At 37.3% G+C, this 17,980-nt stretch overlaps 1 protein-coding gene across 3 annotated transcripts in view; it reads left to right on the plus strand.

The window, feature by feature from the left end:
* PAPSS1 (3'-phosphoadenosine 5'-phosphosulfate synthase 1) overlaps nt 1–17,980 on the plus strand; it is a 56,499-nt gene that overhangs the window by 33,697 nt on the left and 4,822 nt on the right. For 2 of the 3 annotated variants that reach the window (XM_040598072.1, XM_040598063.1), the window contains exons 7-11: nt 453–564; nt 3,780–3,985; nt 6,649–6,784; nt 8,174–8,442; nt 12,225–12,454. In XM_040598072.1, the coding sequence (XP_040454006.1) occupies nt 453–564; nt 3,780–3,985; nt 6,649–6,784; nt 8,174–8,442; nt 12,225–12,454 (953 nt within the window). Of the gene's footprint in view, nt 1–452; nt 565–3,779; nt 3,986–6,648; nt 6,785–8,173; nt 8,443–12,224; nt 12,455–16,141; nt 16,794–17,980 lie in introns of those variants that run through there. The other variant, XM_040598081.1, reaches the window with a different exon arrangement.

Raw genomic sequence — 17,980 nt, forward strand, 5'->3', positions numbered from 1 at the left:
TTCTGTTATTTGTGTGGTAATTGTATGCATTGTTTTCATTGTTTTTTCTCTTTTTTTTTTTTAAATATCGTGGTTATCTTCCTTTGTTAAAAAAATAAGTGCAGGCGGGACTCTCTGTTAAGTTGAACTTTGTCAAACACTTACAAATAAAATTTGTGTTTTGTTTCTTTTTTTTTTTTTTTTGTTTGGTTTGTTTTTTAACACAAGGAAACTTGATCTAGTGTAAGGACTGGAAAATAGCCAAAAATATCAACATTGAGGAAGAAGTTGTTCTTTTTTTCTTACTTGTAGAAACTTTGAATTCTTTGTGTTTAAAAACTGTGATACTGAGAAAACTTTCATTTACACTGTTCTGTATTTTATAGGTAAATCATGATTTATTATCGTTAATACCTGATGCCAGTCATGAAGCAACAACTTCTATCTGTTCTGTTTCTCCATTTCTTTACAAGGTGGATATGCAATGGGTGCAAGTGCTAGCAGAAGGCTGGGCAACACCCCTGAATGGCTTTATGAGAGAGAGAGAATACCTACAGTGCCTTCACTTTGACTGTCTCCTTGATGGTAGGGTGAAACTTCCATTTGTAAACCTGAGCAAGCTAATCCTTGTTGACGCTTTGCTTCTTGGTTCTGTGGTAACATGTTACTAGGCTTGCGCACAACCTGGGGTAGGAGAGTAGGGTGTTATAGTAAGCAATTTTAAGCTTGATGATTTTATTCTTTTTGTATCTATCATCATGTTTAAAGTTTGAATGTCTTGTCTTTTTTTGCCTTACAAATTTTATTTTTCAAATGTTTTCATTTTGGAAAACATTTAAACATAAAATCCATATTTCTAATTTGTTATAAGAAATTGTTAGAATTCAGAATTGCAATTTAATTGCTGTTTAACTCTGTGCCAAAAGATCTGTTCTGTGATAGTAATGAAGGAAAGCACAACAAACTGACTTGAGTGCTGGAGCTATTGCAAATATGAAATTAGAATTTGACAAGGTGGCTTGAGTATGGACAATTGTCACATGCAATCAAATTACTATGACTTAGTGATTATTGTAGAATCATTTAGGTGGAAAAAACCTTTAAGATCATCAAGTCCAACTGTTAACCAAGGACTGCCAAGTCCATCACTAAACCAAGTCCCTAAACACCACATCTATGCATTTTTTTAAGCACCTCCGGGGATGGTGATTCTATCACCTCCCTGGGCAGCCTGTTCCAATGCTTGACTACCATTTCAGTGAAGAATCATGTGGTGATTTAAATGAATATATTTTATTTTGTATTATCAATTGGCTAAGAACAAACATTAGTTAAGGTAGTTAACAAGTGGTAACATCCTTAAGTTTTTGAATTTGATTGTGATCTGCTGTCATTTTTCATTTATTCCTTTTTGAAGGCTCTGTTTTACTCCAGTCTTTGAGAGTTTTTGCTCTCTCTGTATCAAAGAGGGATAGTAAAAGTTCCTGTCTCCCCACTTCCTTCTGCATTATTCTTCTCTTACTGGACACCAAATAGCAGGAAAAAGAAAAGTTACTTGTCTGGATCATAGAATTGAAAGACATCAGTTGTCCCTGTTACTCTTGTTACTTTTTTTTTTAAAGTTCCCTTTTCTATAAGCATCTCGGATACTATCCTAGGCAATATAATGCCATTCTGTTATTTTGGAGTATCTGAAGTTAGCCGTATTGTTATGGACTGCTAGTTTTATTTTAGTTCCATTTGCCTTCTGTGTGTCCATCCAGGTGAAGTGTGCTCTGCAGATGACGTGCTATACATTCAACTGCTAAAATAGCTTGTAGCTCCTTATTCTGCCCTGTAGTCTTCTGTAAATTGGAACTCTTATGAGGCTTTTAAGACCTTGTGTAGCAGAGTGTTTCAGATATGGCAATGTTACAAGTTTTTAAACCTCTCTTGCAGTTGTTTTTAGTACCTCATGTATGCTGCAAAAAATACGAGCAATGGAAATTAACAAATAACTTATTGATGGAAACAATTTTCAGTTCTACGCCTGAACAGAACAATCATATTCTTCTAGATGCTACCATATTTCCTCTTCTTAGTTATCTACTGTAATATGCACATATGAGAACCTATTTAGCAAAGTGTGATTGCTTTAAAGCTGCTTTTACTACTTGAAGCAGTGGCAACTGTTAAGTCGGAACCACATCCTGAAAGTTTCTTCCCTGCTTGGTACGTTAGTTCTGGTGTATCGTAGCAGCAGTAATTTTCCAGGGTTCTGATTTTGAAGAGAAGTAAGTATTGTTTAATACCTGCAATGCATTTCATCCTTTGGACTCTAAATGTGATGTTCATACTGACTGACTTCTACATTATGGAGATCGGTTCAGGTGTGTTGATAATTCTCTCTTCAAAGCTGAAGTTATCTGAAATAGTCTCAAGCTGACACTGTGCTCATCCGTGACTTAACGAACTCACTCCTACCTTGTCTCAGTTTCTCATTTGTACAGTGGCTGAAGATAATGGCAAAGATATTATATATTTATTATTGGTCACTGACAAAATTGTAACAATCAATGGCTTTGAAATATGTTCCCAGTTTGGAATTATTTACCTATTTGCAAAGCAAAAGGATTCTTTTTGAATTATCAGGCTAGGGGTGGCAAATCATCTTCTCTGTGACTGTTGCCAAGCTCAATTTTGTGATCTAGTTGCTTCGAAAATAACTGAGTGCTAAGACTGAACTTAGGAGGAGGTGTAGAGCATGCTTTGCATTTTGAAGGGTACCTATTTTTCTCTTAAACTTTTCATCCAGCTTCATAATTTTGAACTTGCTACCACTCTTAAGGTAAAATTGAGAAACGGTTGTAAAAACCATATTACTCAAATAACAGGGAAATCAGCCTTATTTAGAGTCTTGGCCCCATTACAGCCAATAGCAAAACCCCCATAAACTTCAAGGGGCCCATGACTTTTCTCCTGGAGACCATCCAAAAGTTTTGCACTCTTTCGGCAAGTGTTTGCTCATTAGAATTCAAGCCTTTGTATGAGACTTACGGTATTTACTCCACTGGGTTTCTCAAATCTCACTGTTGTAGTCAAGAAAAATAAGACTTCTAGCATGTAGCAGTGAAGTAAATACTTATGCGTGGTCCTCATGTTTAACCTTAAGATTCAGATACATTGGTTTAGTTTTAGAAGTAGCTGGTAAGTTTTCAGCTGAACAAACTATGCAAAATGTCTGCCTGACTCAACAGTTTTTGCTGGAATATAGCTTTAAGTGAAGCGCAAAAGTCACCTTTTCAAATTGTTGAATTATATATGCTGACTGCTTGGGTACATCTGGCTGCTTCTATCGCATTGAGCTTTTCTTATGGACAAAGTATGGCTGCCAAGAATACTATTTTTTTACTCATTATCCACTACAGTACCAATCTTGCCTGTATTTTAGATGATGTATTTAAGAATGTCAGTTGTGGGTTTTTTCTTACTATGTAACATCTTGAACAAGATATTAATTTGAGATCCCTAAAAAGTAGTATCCTCACAGTCTAAATGCCTTGTGTGGGGCTATAAGTGCTTGCAATTTTAAGTACTGTCATTGCTCTTAAATCTCAGTGCTTGCACATTTTATAGGACATGCATCTTATGCAAGAGTTCATTCTAAAAGTTACTTTTAACTCCTGGTAAAGTAAGTGCTTGAACTACCTGTTGTGTGATATACTTACAGTCTGGACTGTAACTTGTTAGGTAGGTAGATTTTCATATCATCATTGATGACCATTACTAAAGATAAAGACTTTTTTAAATTCATTTTGCAGGAGGAGTTATTAATCTGTCGGTGCCTATAGTACTAACAGCCACTCAAGAAGACAAAGAAAGACTGGATGGATGTACAGCAATTGCACTGGTGTATGAAGGTCGCCGTGTGGCCATTCTCCGTAATCCTGAATTCTATGAGCACAGGAAGGAGGAACGCTGTGCTAGGCAATGGGGAACAACATGCAAAGAACATCCCTATATCAAGGTGTGTGTTTAAAAGTTGAAAACTTATTCCTATAAGCTGTATTGTTTGTGGAGCTGCAAATTAGGTGAAGCAGATGTCTGTGACTGTCATGTATTTCCATAGCAAAACTACTCGAGAACTAATTAAAATATCTGAGCAGAAACAAAGGTGATTTTTTTTGTTCTATGCAGCTGTTGAATAGTCTGCATTTAATGTGGAAATCTAATGTCAGTATGTACACGTGAAATGAATTTAGAATGTACTGTAGAATCTGTGCTACAGAAGAGGGAATTTTGCCCTCTAGTGTGCCTAGGAAACACATCTCTGTAGCCAGATGGATCATCAAAGCTCCTTAATCAGCAGGTATATGTATTGTGAAGGCAAGAAAACTTCTATTCTGTCTGTATGTGGAACACCTGAGAACTGCCAGTTTTAGATGCTTTTGAAATAGGTGCTGTTCCTGGAGAGTTCATCACTTAACTCTCTGGGGAGTTATTTCCCATCCACTGTTTTATTATCTTGATCTTATGTGTATGTCATAGTGAAATATTTTAGTTGTAACATGCTCATTGCAATGCTGTATTGAGTTTTGCAAGCTGATGTAAATGTTGCATCTTGGCTTTGCAGAGCCAAAATACGATTTTTTCTCCATTTGTCTTTAGTGTCTTTTTGTTTACAAATATGACTTAAAATCAGGTAAAAAGAAATCAAACAAACCTTGAATTATGAGCTTGCTTTTAAAAAGGGAAAGTCTTTGATCTGTTCAAAAAGTATCTCTGACTAATAGTTATACATATGTGAAAACTACGGATTTTTTTTACATCTTTATTTTATTAATGTGTAATCAAATTTTTTATTAATGTGTAATGACATCCTTCTACTGACTTAAGTTGTATTTAGGAGTATAACTGAAAAAGAGTGTCTGCTTGATATGAGTAAGATTATTTTGGAAGATTTTCTAAGCCCTTGATGTGGTCTGTGCTGATGAATGTAAGATTACCCCGTTACTGAAAACTTAACACAAATTTAAGAAATTCTAAGGAAATCTCATGCAGACAAGATTTGAATAACTTGTTATAATGCATTAGCAATTACAGAATGACATGGCTCAAACTAGTATAGAAGATGAGGATGTTCTTATGTCTGTACTGGGATGTGTAGTAGTATTATGACAGCATATGAATGTGTGCATAGTAGTTTCCTAGAACAGTGTAAGTTAGAAAAGACCTTTAAGACAGAGTCTAACCATTAACCTAGCACTGCCAAGTCCGCCACTAAACCAGGTCCTGAAGTGCCACATCTGTGTGTCTTTTAAGTATCTCTAGAGATGGTGACTCAACACTTCCTTGGGCAACCTGGTTCAATGCTTGGCAACCCTTTTGGTGAAGAAATTTTTCCTAAAATCCAATTTAAACCTACCCTGGTGAAATTTGAGGCTGTTTCTTCTTGTTCTGTTGCTTGTTACTTGGAAGAAGAGGCCGACACATACCTTGCTACAGCCTCCTTTCAGGTTGTAGGGAGTGACAAGGTTCCCCCTGAGCCTCCTTTTCTCCAGGCTAAACAACCAAGTTCCCTCAGATGCTCCTTTTAAGACTTGTGCTCTGGACACTTCACCAGCTTTTTTGCCCTTCTTTGGACATATAGCCAGCACCTCAGTGTCTTTCTTGTAGTGAAAAAAACTGAGCACAGTATTTGAGGTACAGTCTGCCTCACCAGTGCCAAGTACAGGGAGATGATCACTTCCCTAGCATGATAGCACGTGAATCCGGTGGCCCTTCTAAATTAATCACTAATCTTAGAATACCTGAAAGTTACTGTAATGCAGTTTTCTTATCTTCCTATCTTTATCACACCTTCCCCTCACCTTGGTGAGATGTCAAAGTTTGGCATTTTCTTTGGGAAGGGGGAGGTGACTAGCATAATCTAATTCCAGCAAGTCCTCTATCTCAAAGCAAAAATAAATTGAAAAATCCACACTTAACTTCAGCATCTTGGCTTTTGGGTTTAATGTGTGATGTCTTACGTGATATTAACATTTGTTGTCATCTTTGAGCTACATAAGGCTAAAAAAGTATTACAATCAAGTTAACAACTATAAATTATTACATCAGAAGAACATATGTTGCCTTGGTAAAGTGCTATTGTAAAACAAATCCTAAAGCGATCCTACCCCAAAGATTCTGATTTTATTCATAAATTAAAGTGGTTTAGTTAATCAAAACTGTTTTGTTAGTTGCTTTATTGCTGACCAGAATCTTGTAAACTGCAGGGCCATACTGGAGCTGCATTTGCTTTGACCAACAACTATAAAGTGTGCAGTTTATATATAGGATTTCCAGGCACTAGCTCTTTTTGTCATGCAATAATGTTGGTTAAGAATACTGGCTACTTGCATTTCTATATATTAAAAAAAGTCTTTATTTTGAAAAAAGGCCATATGCCTACTGAAGACTTGTGCATCTCTCCAGCACCATGGTATAACATGTCAGGACTGTGTTCCGGTGATGATTTTTTTTTTTTTTTTTTTTAAAAAAAAACCAAACATTGATGCTTGACGTGAGACTGTCAAATAAAATTAACCTGGAACTCTTCCCTTCATAAAGATGTGTCCCTAGTGCAATACCCTAGATGCTCAGGAGAACCTGAAAACCAACCCTAACAAGGATTTTCCTTTCTTTTCTTAGATGGTTATGGAGCAAGGGAACTGGTTTGTAGGTGGAGATCTACAGGTCCTTGATCGTATTTATTGGAATGATGGACTTGATCAATACCGTCTCACTCCAGCTGAACTAAGGCAGAAATTCAAGGAAATGAATGCTGGTGAATGAATTTTTCTTGTTCTGCTTCTTCTGCGAAGATTTATCCAAATGCCTGCTGTCTTGGTACCCCAGGGGCTAACTAGCATTGTTTCAAGGATGAAGATTTTGAATGGTCTCTTAAATGTCATTCTTTGCCTTTTACTGGTATTAATTTTTATGATCTCAGGCATTGCCTAAATACACAAGAGAAGCTGGTAATGCCTGAGATTCTGAATTTTGTCTTTCCATGCGTGCTAGACATGGCACTAATGCAAGAAAAGATAATGTGAAAATGTGGTAGAATATGATTTAAAAATTATCAGGTACGGCTGAGTGCTGAGCTTTCATGCTCTATTTTTAAGTCTGTTCCATGCTGCTTCTGGGGAGCAAAGCTTATGACAGTAATGCAAGTAGACTGGTGCAAGTGGAATGTATCACAGTTAAAAATTATGAGTTAACTGCTGGCTTTATATTGCAGAGGAAACTTTTCTCACTAATTCAGTTGTGTTAGGCAGTTAAATAAGAGGCTGAGTAAAGTCATAAAGCAGAGAACAATCAAACATACAGCTTTTATTGTGGCAGTGACTGGCAGGTAGCTGCTAAGCACTTCTGAGTGTGAGGGGAGAGATTAACATCAAGAGTGCAGACTGAGGTTGGTCCTGAGCTCCTGTAATTTTTCAGTGTGGTCAATATTTCCAGGATTTGCAGATTTGAGATACCAGTGTGTGGGTTTGTTTTTTTTTTTTTTTTTTTTTTTTTTTTAGCTAGCCCCTAAACCCTGGTCTCTAGATTTCATTGGTTCCTTACTAGGAAACCTCTCAGTTAGGGTGATTTGCTGTCTTCATCTCAGTTTGCAGAAGAGAGAAATCCTGTTTGTGTCAGGGTTTTTCATCGAAAGGTTTGTAATAGCAGTTAGCCTTCCTTTGTTCTTACTGTGTATAAATTCTACTAAGCTGTTTAGGTGAAGGAAACTAATTAAGGCACATTAAATACCCTTTTATTTGTTTTGTTGCAAACATGTCCGTTTGTTCTCCTGATGATACATTGAGCCTTTAAGACAGGCAGCACAGCTAGATTTCCTCTTAGAATTTAACTTTGTATTATATGCTCATGCCAAGTGAAAAATCCAAAGAGAAGATTATAGCTATTGGAGAAACTTCTCAAAAATGAAGGAGGCTGATTTGTGGGTGTTTTTGTTTCGTTTTTTTTTTTTGTATGGTTGCTTTATTATTAGCTTTGTTTATTGAATATAGTGATTTTATAATAATTTATAACCCTTAATCACATATTACTACTGATATTATACTTGATTAATAGAGTTCAGAGGAAAGATAATGTTTTTCTATGGTTGTACAACTCCTGATAAAATAACTTTCTTTTCTAACTTTTTTTCCCTGTTTTTTCTCTATAGATGCTGTCTTTGCATTCCAGTTACGCAACCCAGTGCACAATGGGCATGCTCTTTTAATGCAGGATACTCATAAGCAGCTTTTGGAGCGTGGCTACCGTCGCCCAGTTTTACTCTTGCATCCACTTGGAGGCTGGACAAAGGAGGATGATGTTCCTCTCATGTGGCGCATGAAGCAACATGCTGCAGTACTGGAGGAGGGAATCTTGAATCCAGAAACGACAGTGGTGGCTATATTCCCTTCCCCCATGATGTATGCTGGACCAACTGAGGTAAATATATCAAGAGTTTAAAACAAAACAAAACCCCTTTTGATTGTACGCTACAGTGTTTTGTGCTATGCCTGAGGTATGTTTGTTGTGTTTTTTTTAATGGAGAGAGGAGTCTAATTTTCCTTGGGAAACCAGACTGTGAAGACACTCTCTGTCATCAACCAAAACCTTCTGTATATATTATAGTACTTTGGTGGAAATGGTGGGAGACAACATTGGTTTTATGTGCTCTTTTTTCTTTACAGTTACAAGGGTATGAAAATGAATTAATCCTTCCTCCTTTTTTACAGTCTCTTTCAGAAGGAATTATAAGATCTATTAACATACCAAATAGTTGTCCTGAATGTTAAGATACTTAAGTTGTATGATTATTAAGCAAGAAATTTGTATGTTGGAGGGCTATACACAAAGTAGAGAAAGAAAAAAAAAAGCTTGCTTTACTTTTTGGCAAACTTAATTCAGAGATAATTGTTTCAAGGTTTTTGTATGAAATAATTCTTTGGCAACACTTTATTTAGAAGCCAGGTCTTGGGCTGGAATCCCTAGAGGTTTGTGGGAAGCAGCAGAGAGAATAAATGCTCTCGTTTGAGGGCAATTCTTTTAAGGGGTATTGGTTCTCCATCTCTCCTTACTTCCCGCTGCCCTGCCCCACAGTCACAGGAAGTTCAAATTCTGACCAGGCTCAAGATGTTAACTCTGTGGTAGCTTTTGATAGGTGGAAATCTCACCAGTGGAATCAAATGAGACAGGTGTTGCTTATTTTCTGCTGGCCAGTTGACTGATCGAACAGAGCTTGCACTGCCTTTCAGTCCAGAGAAAAAACTGTAGTCTGCATCTAGTTGAGGCATGTGAGTGAGTTACTGTGGGGAATCTTGTACTGTTGCTACAGACCTTTTGTGAGAATTAACAGAAAACTTCAGTCTTGTGCTCATGAACTTATCAGGAGGAACAAAATCCACATCCTTATCCTGAACAGAATAAAAGTTTTCTCCTAACCTATATAGCATTTCCAGTGACCTCAGAGTATAGCCTGACAATAATATTTGTAGCAAAGTAATAAGAGACTCTTTCTGTAATATTTTTCCATAGGTCATTTAAAAGACATAGGTACCAGATTTGTTTCTGTAGCACAAGTGCTTTACAGAACAAGCAACTGTTAGCATGGTTATCTGAAGGATGGGTGTGGCCTTCCAGTCTGTAAAGATTTTAATGGACATGTTTCATAAGCATCAATTTAGCATTTTTGTATTTTTAACGTTCCTGATAATTACCATGGAAGAAAAGAAACAGTTCTATAAGGGAAAATTCTGTATCAAAAATGCAATGAATTCACCTGCTTAGGGGAAAGTAAATATGTTCTGAAGTAGTATAGATGTATAGGAATATGGGACAAATAGCTGCTAGTTTTATGTCTCAAACATGTGGTTAACATTGTTCTAAATTGCCTTAGTCAAATAGCTTCACTTAATCAAAATGGTGTTCTTACTTGCTGTTACCCACGTGACAACATGAAACTTAGATTTCTTAACTATGCTAAATAGTTTCAGAAAACGTGCTGCTTGCTGCTGTAGTATGCTGGGATTTCATGTGTATGGCCAACTGTGTGCTTGTAACGTAAATACTAAAATTATTAGTGTAGCTATCAGCATCCAGATGCTTCCATAGCACCCTGTATGCTTGAATAGTGGTGGAATCCATCATGTGTAACATCTGGCTGTGGTCAGAATGAAAACTGGTACCAATGGTACACTCATGACTGGTTCCTAATTTCATTATCTGACTATTGATTTACAGAATTCTGTCCATATTGACTGCAAAACTTCCTCTTTGAATCATTTCTGTAATGATTAGGTGTAGAACTAAGGTAGGGCTAGCAGTTACCACTTTGAGAAATTACTTTTGAGCTTCTTGCCTAAAGCTTGTTAACGTAAACAGCATGCACAGTGACTAAAATATGAAATACTGATTTTGTTTTATGTAAAGTAGGCAGATGCAATTTTTTTTTTTTGTTGTAATGGAAAGAAAATTTATCTGTCATGTTGCCAGTTTACCACAAGGTAGTGGCAGAAACTCTTGTCCTGTGATTTGTGTTTTTTTTGCTCTCCTGCCACCCCTTTTTTTTCCCCCCTTTAGTGCTTGACAGATGTTTTGACAGTTGTTTGTTGCTGTTCAACTTGAAGCTATTTTATCTTGTTTAGTTACTGGGTAGGCCTTTAATTTTGTGTGAAGGTAAGGCTACAAGAAACTACTGTTACCTACTTGCCTTTTTTTTTTTTTTTTTTTAAACTCTTCTCTGAATATCCTTTGAAAGATACTAAACTATATAGATGGTATGACAGTTCTTTTAGAGGAATACTTCCTAGTATGAGAACATACTGATATTTCCTGAAGTGATGTGTCTTTGTTACCTAAAATAAAGTAATATTTATTTTACTTTTTCTGTACTGTACAGTTAAATTTGCTATTGAAAATATTACATATAAAAATGAATTAAAATTCACTAACATTTGGATAGCATAATAAGTCTAAAATCTGTTGTAAGTGTAACATCAAACAATCTGCAATTAAATACTGCAAACAGTCTTTGGGAGAAAAAAATCCTCTCACCATATTTAGTAAAGGAGGTGCATTTCTAAATAATTTGAAAGCATTTCTTTGGCTGTAGGGAACATGTGATTGAACAATCTGTGTGCAGAATTTCCTTTGAAGTATCATTTTTTTTTTTTTTTACTTTCAGTTATAACTGAGCTATAAGGGAAAATAGTAAAAATCAACTTGTTAGTTATGAAACCACTCATTGTGAAATATGCTGCAAAGTAGTGTGGGAAAGCCGTTTGTCAGTATGTACAATACTTGAAATATTAAGTGGAAGGGAGGTGGTGCATCCAAGCAAAAATTCAGTAAAGCTAAAGTTTCTGTTTTTGACTTTGGTTCCTCCCCAGTTCATATAGATGTGTTAGAATGGAAATTATTTCAAAATGATCAGGGAAAGTGGATATATCAAAGTAACTTTACCAAAGCTAGAATTGCTTAATCAGTTTTTGTCTTGGAAGCTCGTGGTATGAATAGGCAGCATTAGCGCTGCAAAAGCATTATGTGCAGTATGTGCCTAGTGTATGTGTCCTTTGGGTCTTAATATTGATGCAGACTAAGTGTTGAAGTCCTGCCTTGGACAACATCCTTGCCACATGCACCAGGTGAAAATGCCGAGCATGGGTAACTTTTCTTTTTTGATGTGTAAATAAGTTGATTAGATCACTTGTGACCACTGTGTTTAAGTAGTCTATCTTGTCTGTCTTCCAATGAGATGTTTGGCAGCTATCTATTTGTCAGGGTGTCTTTTTTTTCTTTTTTTTATTAGAGAAATTACTGTGATTAAAGTAGAGCAATACATGGCTAGATCCCACTAAGCTTCCCAAAGCAGTTGCTTCTGTGTTAATCTTTTTATGTAACAGGAAAGGGATGGAAGGTGACAACATCAGGAAGAACTGAGCTAAGGAAGTCATGAGCTCCATCTTTCTTGCTCTGATTGTGCTGTTCCAAACGCTGTACAAAAGTAACTTTTAAAGTATCCTAACATGCACATGAAACAGGGTAATAGTATGTCTCAGCAGTAAGCTTGGTGGTGATTCACATAATAGATTCTTTGTGTCGTTGTACCACCACAGTAGAAGTCACATCTGATTAGGGAAAAAGTGGTAATTATACAATGCAGGCACACTTTAAGGGTCATGCTTTGACAGTTTTCTTCTGTTAACAGTTTTTCCTGGTTTCTGTTCTAGGTTCAGTGGCACTGTAGATCACGGATGGTCGCAGGAGCTAACTTCTACATTGTAGGGCGAGATCCAGCAGGGATGCCACACCCTGACACTGGGAAAGATTTGTATGAACCAACCCATGGCGCCAAAGTGTTGACAATGGCTCCAGGCCTCCGAGCACTGGAAATCGTACCCTTCAGAGTTGCAGCTTATAATAAGAAAAAGAAGTGTATGGATTATTATGACTCTGATCAGTAAGTTGTATTTTCGTTTTAAGACTTCTTGAGCAATAGCTGCCTTTTACCCCCTGCCCACATAAAAAAAATGTTTTTAATTAAATTCATATTGAGCAAAGATGGCAGTGTTTAGATGTGGTTTTAGATCATGAATGCAACTTGACTTCAGCATGATTTGAATGTAGTTTCACAGCACAGCTAACCTGATCCAACTTTAGTTGCCACTGGAAGCTCCCCTTTTCCTCACAGGTACTGGAGTTTCTCTAATTCTGGAATATGTTGGCACAGACTGCCAAATCCACAGAGAAATATTACTATTTATTATAATGGTAAGATTAGCTCTCTAGTGGTTTACCTTTCTAAATATGCTTCTCACGTGCCAGGTTTGCATCAGCTGTGATGGAAGGAGAAAAAATGAGAGAGTTCAGAGGGAGAAGATAGTGGACAAGAGGGTGACAAATAAGTGTTTGCTCTGTCTAACAGTAGTGCAAAATGGTGCTCTAAATTCATTGAATGTCACAGTGTTTTCAGCTGTTTGGGTTTTTTGGTGTTTTGTTTTTGTTTTTTTCATCCAGTTCCAGGACAGGTAATTTCACCTTCTGCATGTTCCAATATTTTCTTTCACTCATGGCACAGCGGAGTCCAAAACTCACCGTATGTGTTGCTATGGTGGCATTGAGTGGGACTGGGAAGATGTCAATTTAGTTTAAACATCTTCATTCAGATTATTGAACTGCTGTACTTTTGGTTTTCATCAAACTGCAGTTGAAGTTACTATTGAAATACAACCCGAATACTGAAATACAAAGTCAAGCAAGACTTTTTTTTTTTTTTTAAATTTTCTATATATTGTAACTATTTCCTATTACTTCTAACTGAAGAAGTATGTCTGTACAACACAGTTCATCTTTCAAAGCATGAAATCAGCATGGGATGGACTGATATGTAAAAATGAACCTGTCTCTTACCTCTTGTAACCACAGCGTAAGCAGCTGAAGAACACTTGAGTATAAGTCTTCAAAGATGTCACTGTGGCTTGTGACAATCAACCAACAAGTTTTATTCAGCAGCTTGTGTGTTTCTTACCATGAATTATATTAGTAGATAGTATGCTGGCTTAACCTTGATTGTAAGTTACATAACTGCTTCATTATTTCAGCAGTAAATTACAAGCACCTGAATTAGTCTGCTTTTATTTTTTAAGGCTGCCAAGTGTTAGTCTCTTACATGACTAAATATAACTTTATGGCATGTTCTTCTGTTGTTTGGAAATCATAAGCAGCATGGTAAAGGCAAATCTGTTGAAACCTGACAAGAATTAAAATAGTTTCACTGTATATTACTCTGTGATGTCCATATGTGTTTAGAAATTTGATGATTTGCTACATTGCAGATGTTTTAAAATTGAAGCTAATCAGGGAGTCTTATTTAGCAGTTGTAGTTTGCCAATGTTGTTCTTTCTTCCTCTTCCCTCCCATATAGGCAGCATTCCAGCATAATGTTCTCCTTAGTACTGTGAAGCTTCTCTTTGGATGGCATTGCAGCAGGGTTTTTTTGTTTGTTTGTTTTTTCTTTTTGTTTCCTCAAGTGATGCTGTAGACAGTAGCATCAGATCAGACCTATGCCCTGATACGTATGGTATTTTCATTAAGAGGAATTAAATCAGAGGGAAGGATATTTCTACTGTATCTGACATGAAAGCCTTTACCTAAACTTACTACCTTTTAGCTAGCGGTTGAACACTTCACTACCTTTGTGCCTTTCATTGAGATGCATCTAGAAGTCCTGATTGCTCTGCACAGTAATTATTGTGATGCAAATACTGATAATTTTATGCAAATATCTATAGATTATAACATAAGGTTCAAAAGGTTGTTATAGTAAATACTATGGATATTTGTCCTGTTTAAGTAATTCAGCAAGTTTTAGACAATACATAAAGATTAAAGTGAAATAGTTATACTGGTATGTCACTTCTTAATAATTTGGAATGGAAGGGGAATGGCAATGTGAGAGGCCAGAATTCCCATTACATGGAACATAAAATCTTTGTAGAATAATATTGATTCTGTTATCATTGATACTGTACTCTTAGCAGGATAGATTTGATTTAAATCAAGGAGAGTAAAACTATACCTCTGTCATTAGCCAGAGCAAATGATTAAAAAAAATCTCCATGGTAACAAGTTTTGCCTTTTGTCACAGACTGCATATGCACACTCTTATCCTCTCATCACGCCTGTGGGGACCCTTTGGTTTGAAGCATTTCTTTCTTGTTTCTGTCACTGTTTTGGAAAAAGGACTATGCAGCTATTAACGTGCAGTTTTGCCCTGCTGCTGTCAGAATGTAAGACCATTTGTCTCGTCCTTCCCTAGGTGTCGTTTGCAAGCTACAGAGTGTGCTGGAGTATGGCAGCAGCCCCCTAGATGGCAATGTGGACACATGCAGGCTCCCTGAAGAGAGAGCCATTATTGCTCCTGCTTGCCATAGACAGAGCATTGTGGTAGGCTCCAGAGCGAGCTTGGATGGGTGCAGCTGGCTGCATTTCAAGATAGTCTATGTAATGCTGAAAATGTGGCAGACTCCTGGACCATGCAGTGTTTGACTCTGTAAGGAGGATGGCAGGGAACACAGGATTGTTTGGAAACAGAAAGGATTCAGTACTGGTAGAAGACCCTTGGGTGCGAAATAGTGATGTTCGTGGAAATCATTCCTCAGTTCACCACTTAACCTGGTGAAAAACAGCATGAAAATGTAGGGAGGAGGGTTGCATGCATAGAAGCATTGCTCTGACTTGTTTTGGAAATGGGTAACTTGATTTCTATTGTACCTTTCTTAGTTCTTTGAGGCTTAGAGACTTGACAAAAAAACTAGGCAATTCAAGAATTTCCATCACTAGTGGATGCGTGGAAGGTTATGGCAAGCAGGTTTCCCTTGGACTGAGCTGTAGCTGAGCTGTGTGTCTCAGCTGCTGGAAGCAGTTATTCTTTCCCAGAGCGGTCATCTCTTCTAGTCTTTCAGGCCTCCTATACTCCTTTACCTGGGAGAGGTACCTGTAAGAAGCCATAATGGACACCGTCTGCTATCCTGGGTGTCTCTGTAATTTGGCAGAGTTGAACCACGCCTGGTTTAGCAGCAAAGACATGCCAAGTTTCTTGCAGCTGGACTCCTTGCTGATGTTAGTGAATTATCTTTCCGGTTTTGAAGGCAATCCCAAGCCATGGGGATGGTGAGGGATGAATCTTTGGCTAGTGGTGAGAGGTTACCAAAAGCTTGATTCAACTGCCAGAAGGATGTCTGCCAAGTTGGGGCTGCAGCATTAGCAGTGCTTTCCTCATGACATCTCTAAACATTTATGCTCAGCTTTTATGAGAAAATTTTAACACTTGCTGATAACATTCATAGTATGCCTTTGGGGTTAGGTTTTCACATGCTGGGTTGGTGCTGGTCAGCTATGTACCATAAGATACTGGGCAGCTGTGTGATACCTTACTGTGGCTGAGCTGCTCGTGGCAAGCCTAGGAAGCATCAAAAAGCCTACCACTGGCTCTGCTTCCAAATCAGTAACAAAGACCCTTACTTCTCAGGTGTGCTGGCCGTGATTCTAAGAGGTCATTTTCTTACGGCCTTCGGTTCCCAAAGGTGCAAGTGCTGATTTTTGTGGAGCTGATACGGAAGTTAAGATTGTTTCTTGCTTCCATGAGTGTCCTCCAGAATGTGTGCTGCCCTTGGAGTTTCAATAGATCTGGTGCATCTGCTTGGGAACAGCCTGGAGAACGTGACTGTTAACTTTGAGTGTCAAGGCCTCATGCTGCTGGTTAATGGTGTTGAGCTGCTGTGGTGCTGTGTTGGAGCTGAAGTCGCCTGGCAGCACTGTATCTACATGTACCCCTGTTTATAAGGAAGGGCAAAGGTATCCTGGTTGCATTCAGGAAAAACCATGGAGCGTTGTGTGCAAGGAAAGGGGATAAAAAAAGCCTGATGTAAAAGCCTTTATTCTAGCTGCACAGCAGTTGTAGTTGCAGAGTGGTGCACAAAGTTTAACTGGTATAAACTGGTTTTCTAAAGTTACCCTTTAAAGTAGTAAGACCTGTGAACAACCAATATCTTGGAACTATATTTGTATTTTACCACATGAAGCCAGCACAATTTTTAATTTGTTTCTTGGACCTCTTAGAACTAGGTTTAGCACCTCGTGGAACTGCAGTCTTAAAACATACCTTTGAAAAAGATGTCTCTAAAACTAAGATTTAGGAAGGGGGTTTGAGGAATGCATTTGAAGCAATGTATTAGCAGGACAGGTAGAAATAGTTTATTTTCCCTTTGGTAAAAATGAGGATAATAAAGGGATTTTTTTTTTTTTTTAAATTATTTTATTGTTGAAGTCAGATAGCAAGCCTTATCTAAGTATCTATGGGAAGCTTGAGCATTTCCACTTGCACAGAATTCTGAGGAAATAATACAAATAAAAAATAGCATGAATATTGGTATAGTCCTTTGCTTATTATAGTTTTTATCCTTTCAGATTTCATAGAATTTTGAATCAGTAATTGAATATGTCCAAACATGTTTTGGAAAAATGTATAGGAAGTATTCTAGTTGTAATAGAGAAATTCCGAATGAATGTCTGACCTATGAACCACTATTAGACAGAAGTGTAAAGAAAAAACAACAAAAGAAACAAGCAACCAACAAAAACCACCACCATTCCCCCAAAAATCCCTACCCAATGCTGAAATCCTTTCAGAAAAACAGTTAGTGTGTTTCTTCAGCCAAAAAGGCCTCTCAGTTACCACAGACAAGTGTAATTTGGGATTGGTGGCTTAATAATAGTAGTTGTTTGGGTGAGCAGAGATTCCCAATTCTTTACAGAAGATCAGTCCTATAAAATGCAGCCACAGACTGCTGCTGAGAAAAAACTCAATTAAGAAAGGAAATTAGTTTGGCAATTAAAAAAGCCACAGCAGTGTCTGGAAAAATGGTTGTGTGTGGGTTTTTTTGTGTTTTTTTTTTTTTGTCCTGAAAGAAAACTGATGAGATCATTTTGGCTAAAAGAAACCCATAAGTAAGGTTACTAGAGCAAACTGTTAATGCTTTTTGTAAAATGTGAATGAAATATGTGTGAAAAGGAGAGATTTTAACTTTAGTTTATTCCCAGGACCTTTCATGTGTTTGGCATGACTGCTTTAAATACTATAAGTCATACAGGACAGCTGTTCCAACTAAGTATGTACTGTTCCCAAATTTGTTTGGTGTGATACCTGATGTTTAAAGTGATACTAAGAGGCTAAGATGAACATACTTGACTGTCCTCCTTAATTTAGCTAAGTGAAATAATGTTAATACCTAATGTAGGATACCCTGAAACACTAAAGCAGCTCAGAAGACTCAAACACTGCTGCCAGTCAGAAAGGAATTTCATTCACAGCAGGTAAAGGATTTGCTATGCATATGTTGATATTAATCTCATTATTATGTTCTACTTTCACAGAGAGTTTGTTCACGGCCAGTTAGGTTTTGAACCTAGCTGATAATAGCTGGTT

Source organism: Falco naumanni, chromosome 1 (assembly GCF_017639655.2).
Source record: "Falco naumanni isolate bFalNau1 chromosome 1, bFalNau1.pat, whole genome shotgun sequence".
Lineage (NCBI taxonomy): Eukaryota > Metazoa > Chordata > Aves > Falconiformes > Falconidae > Falco > Falco naumanni.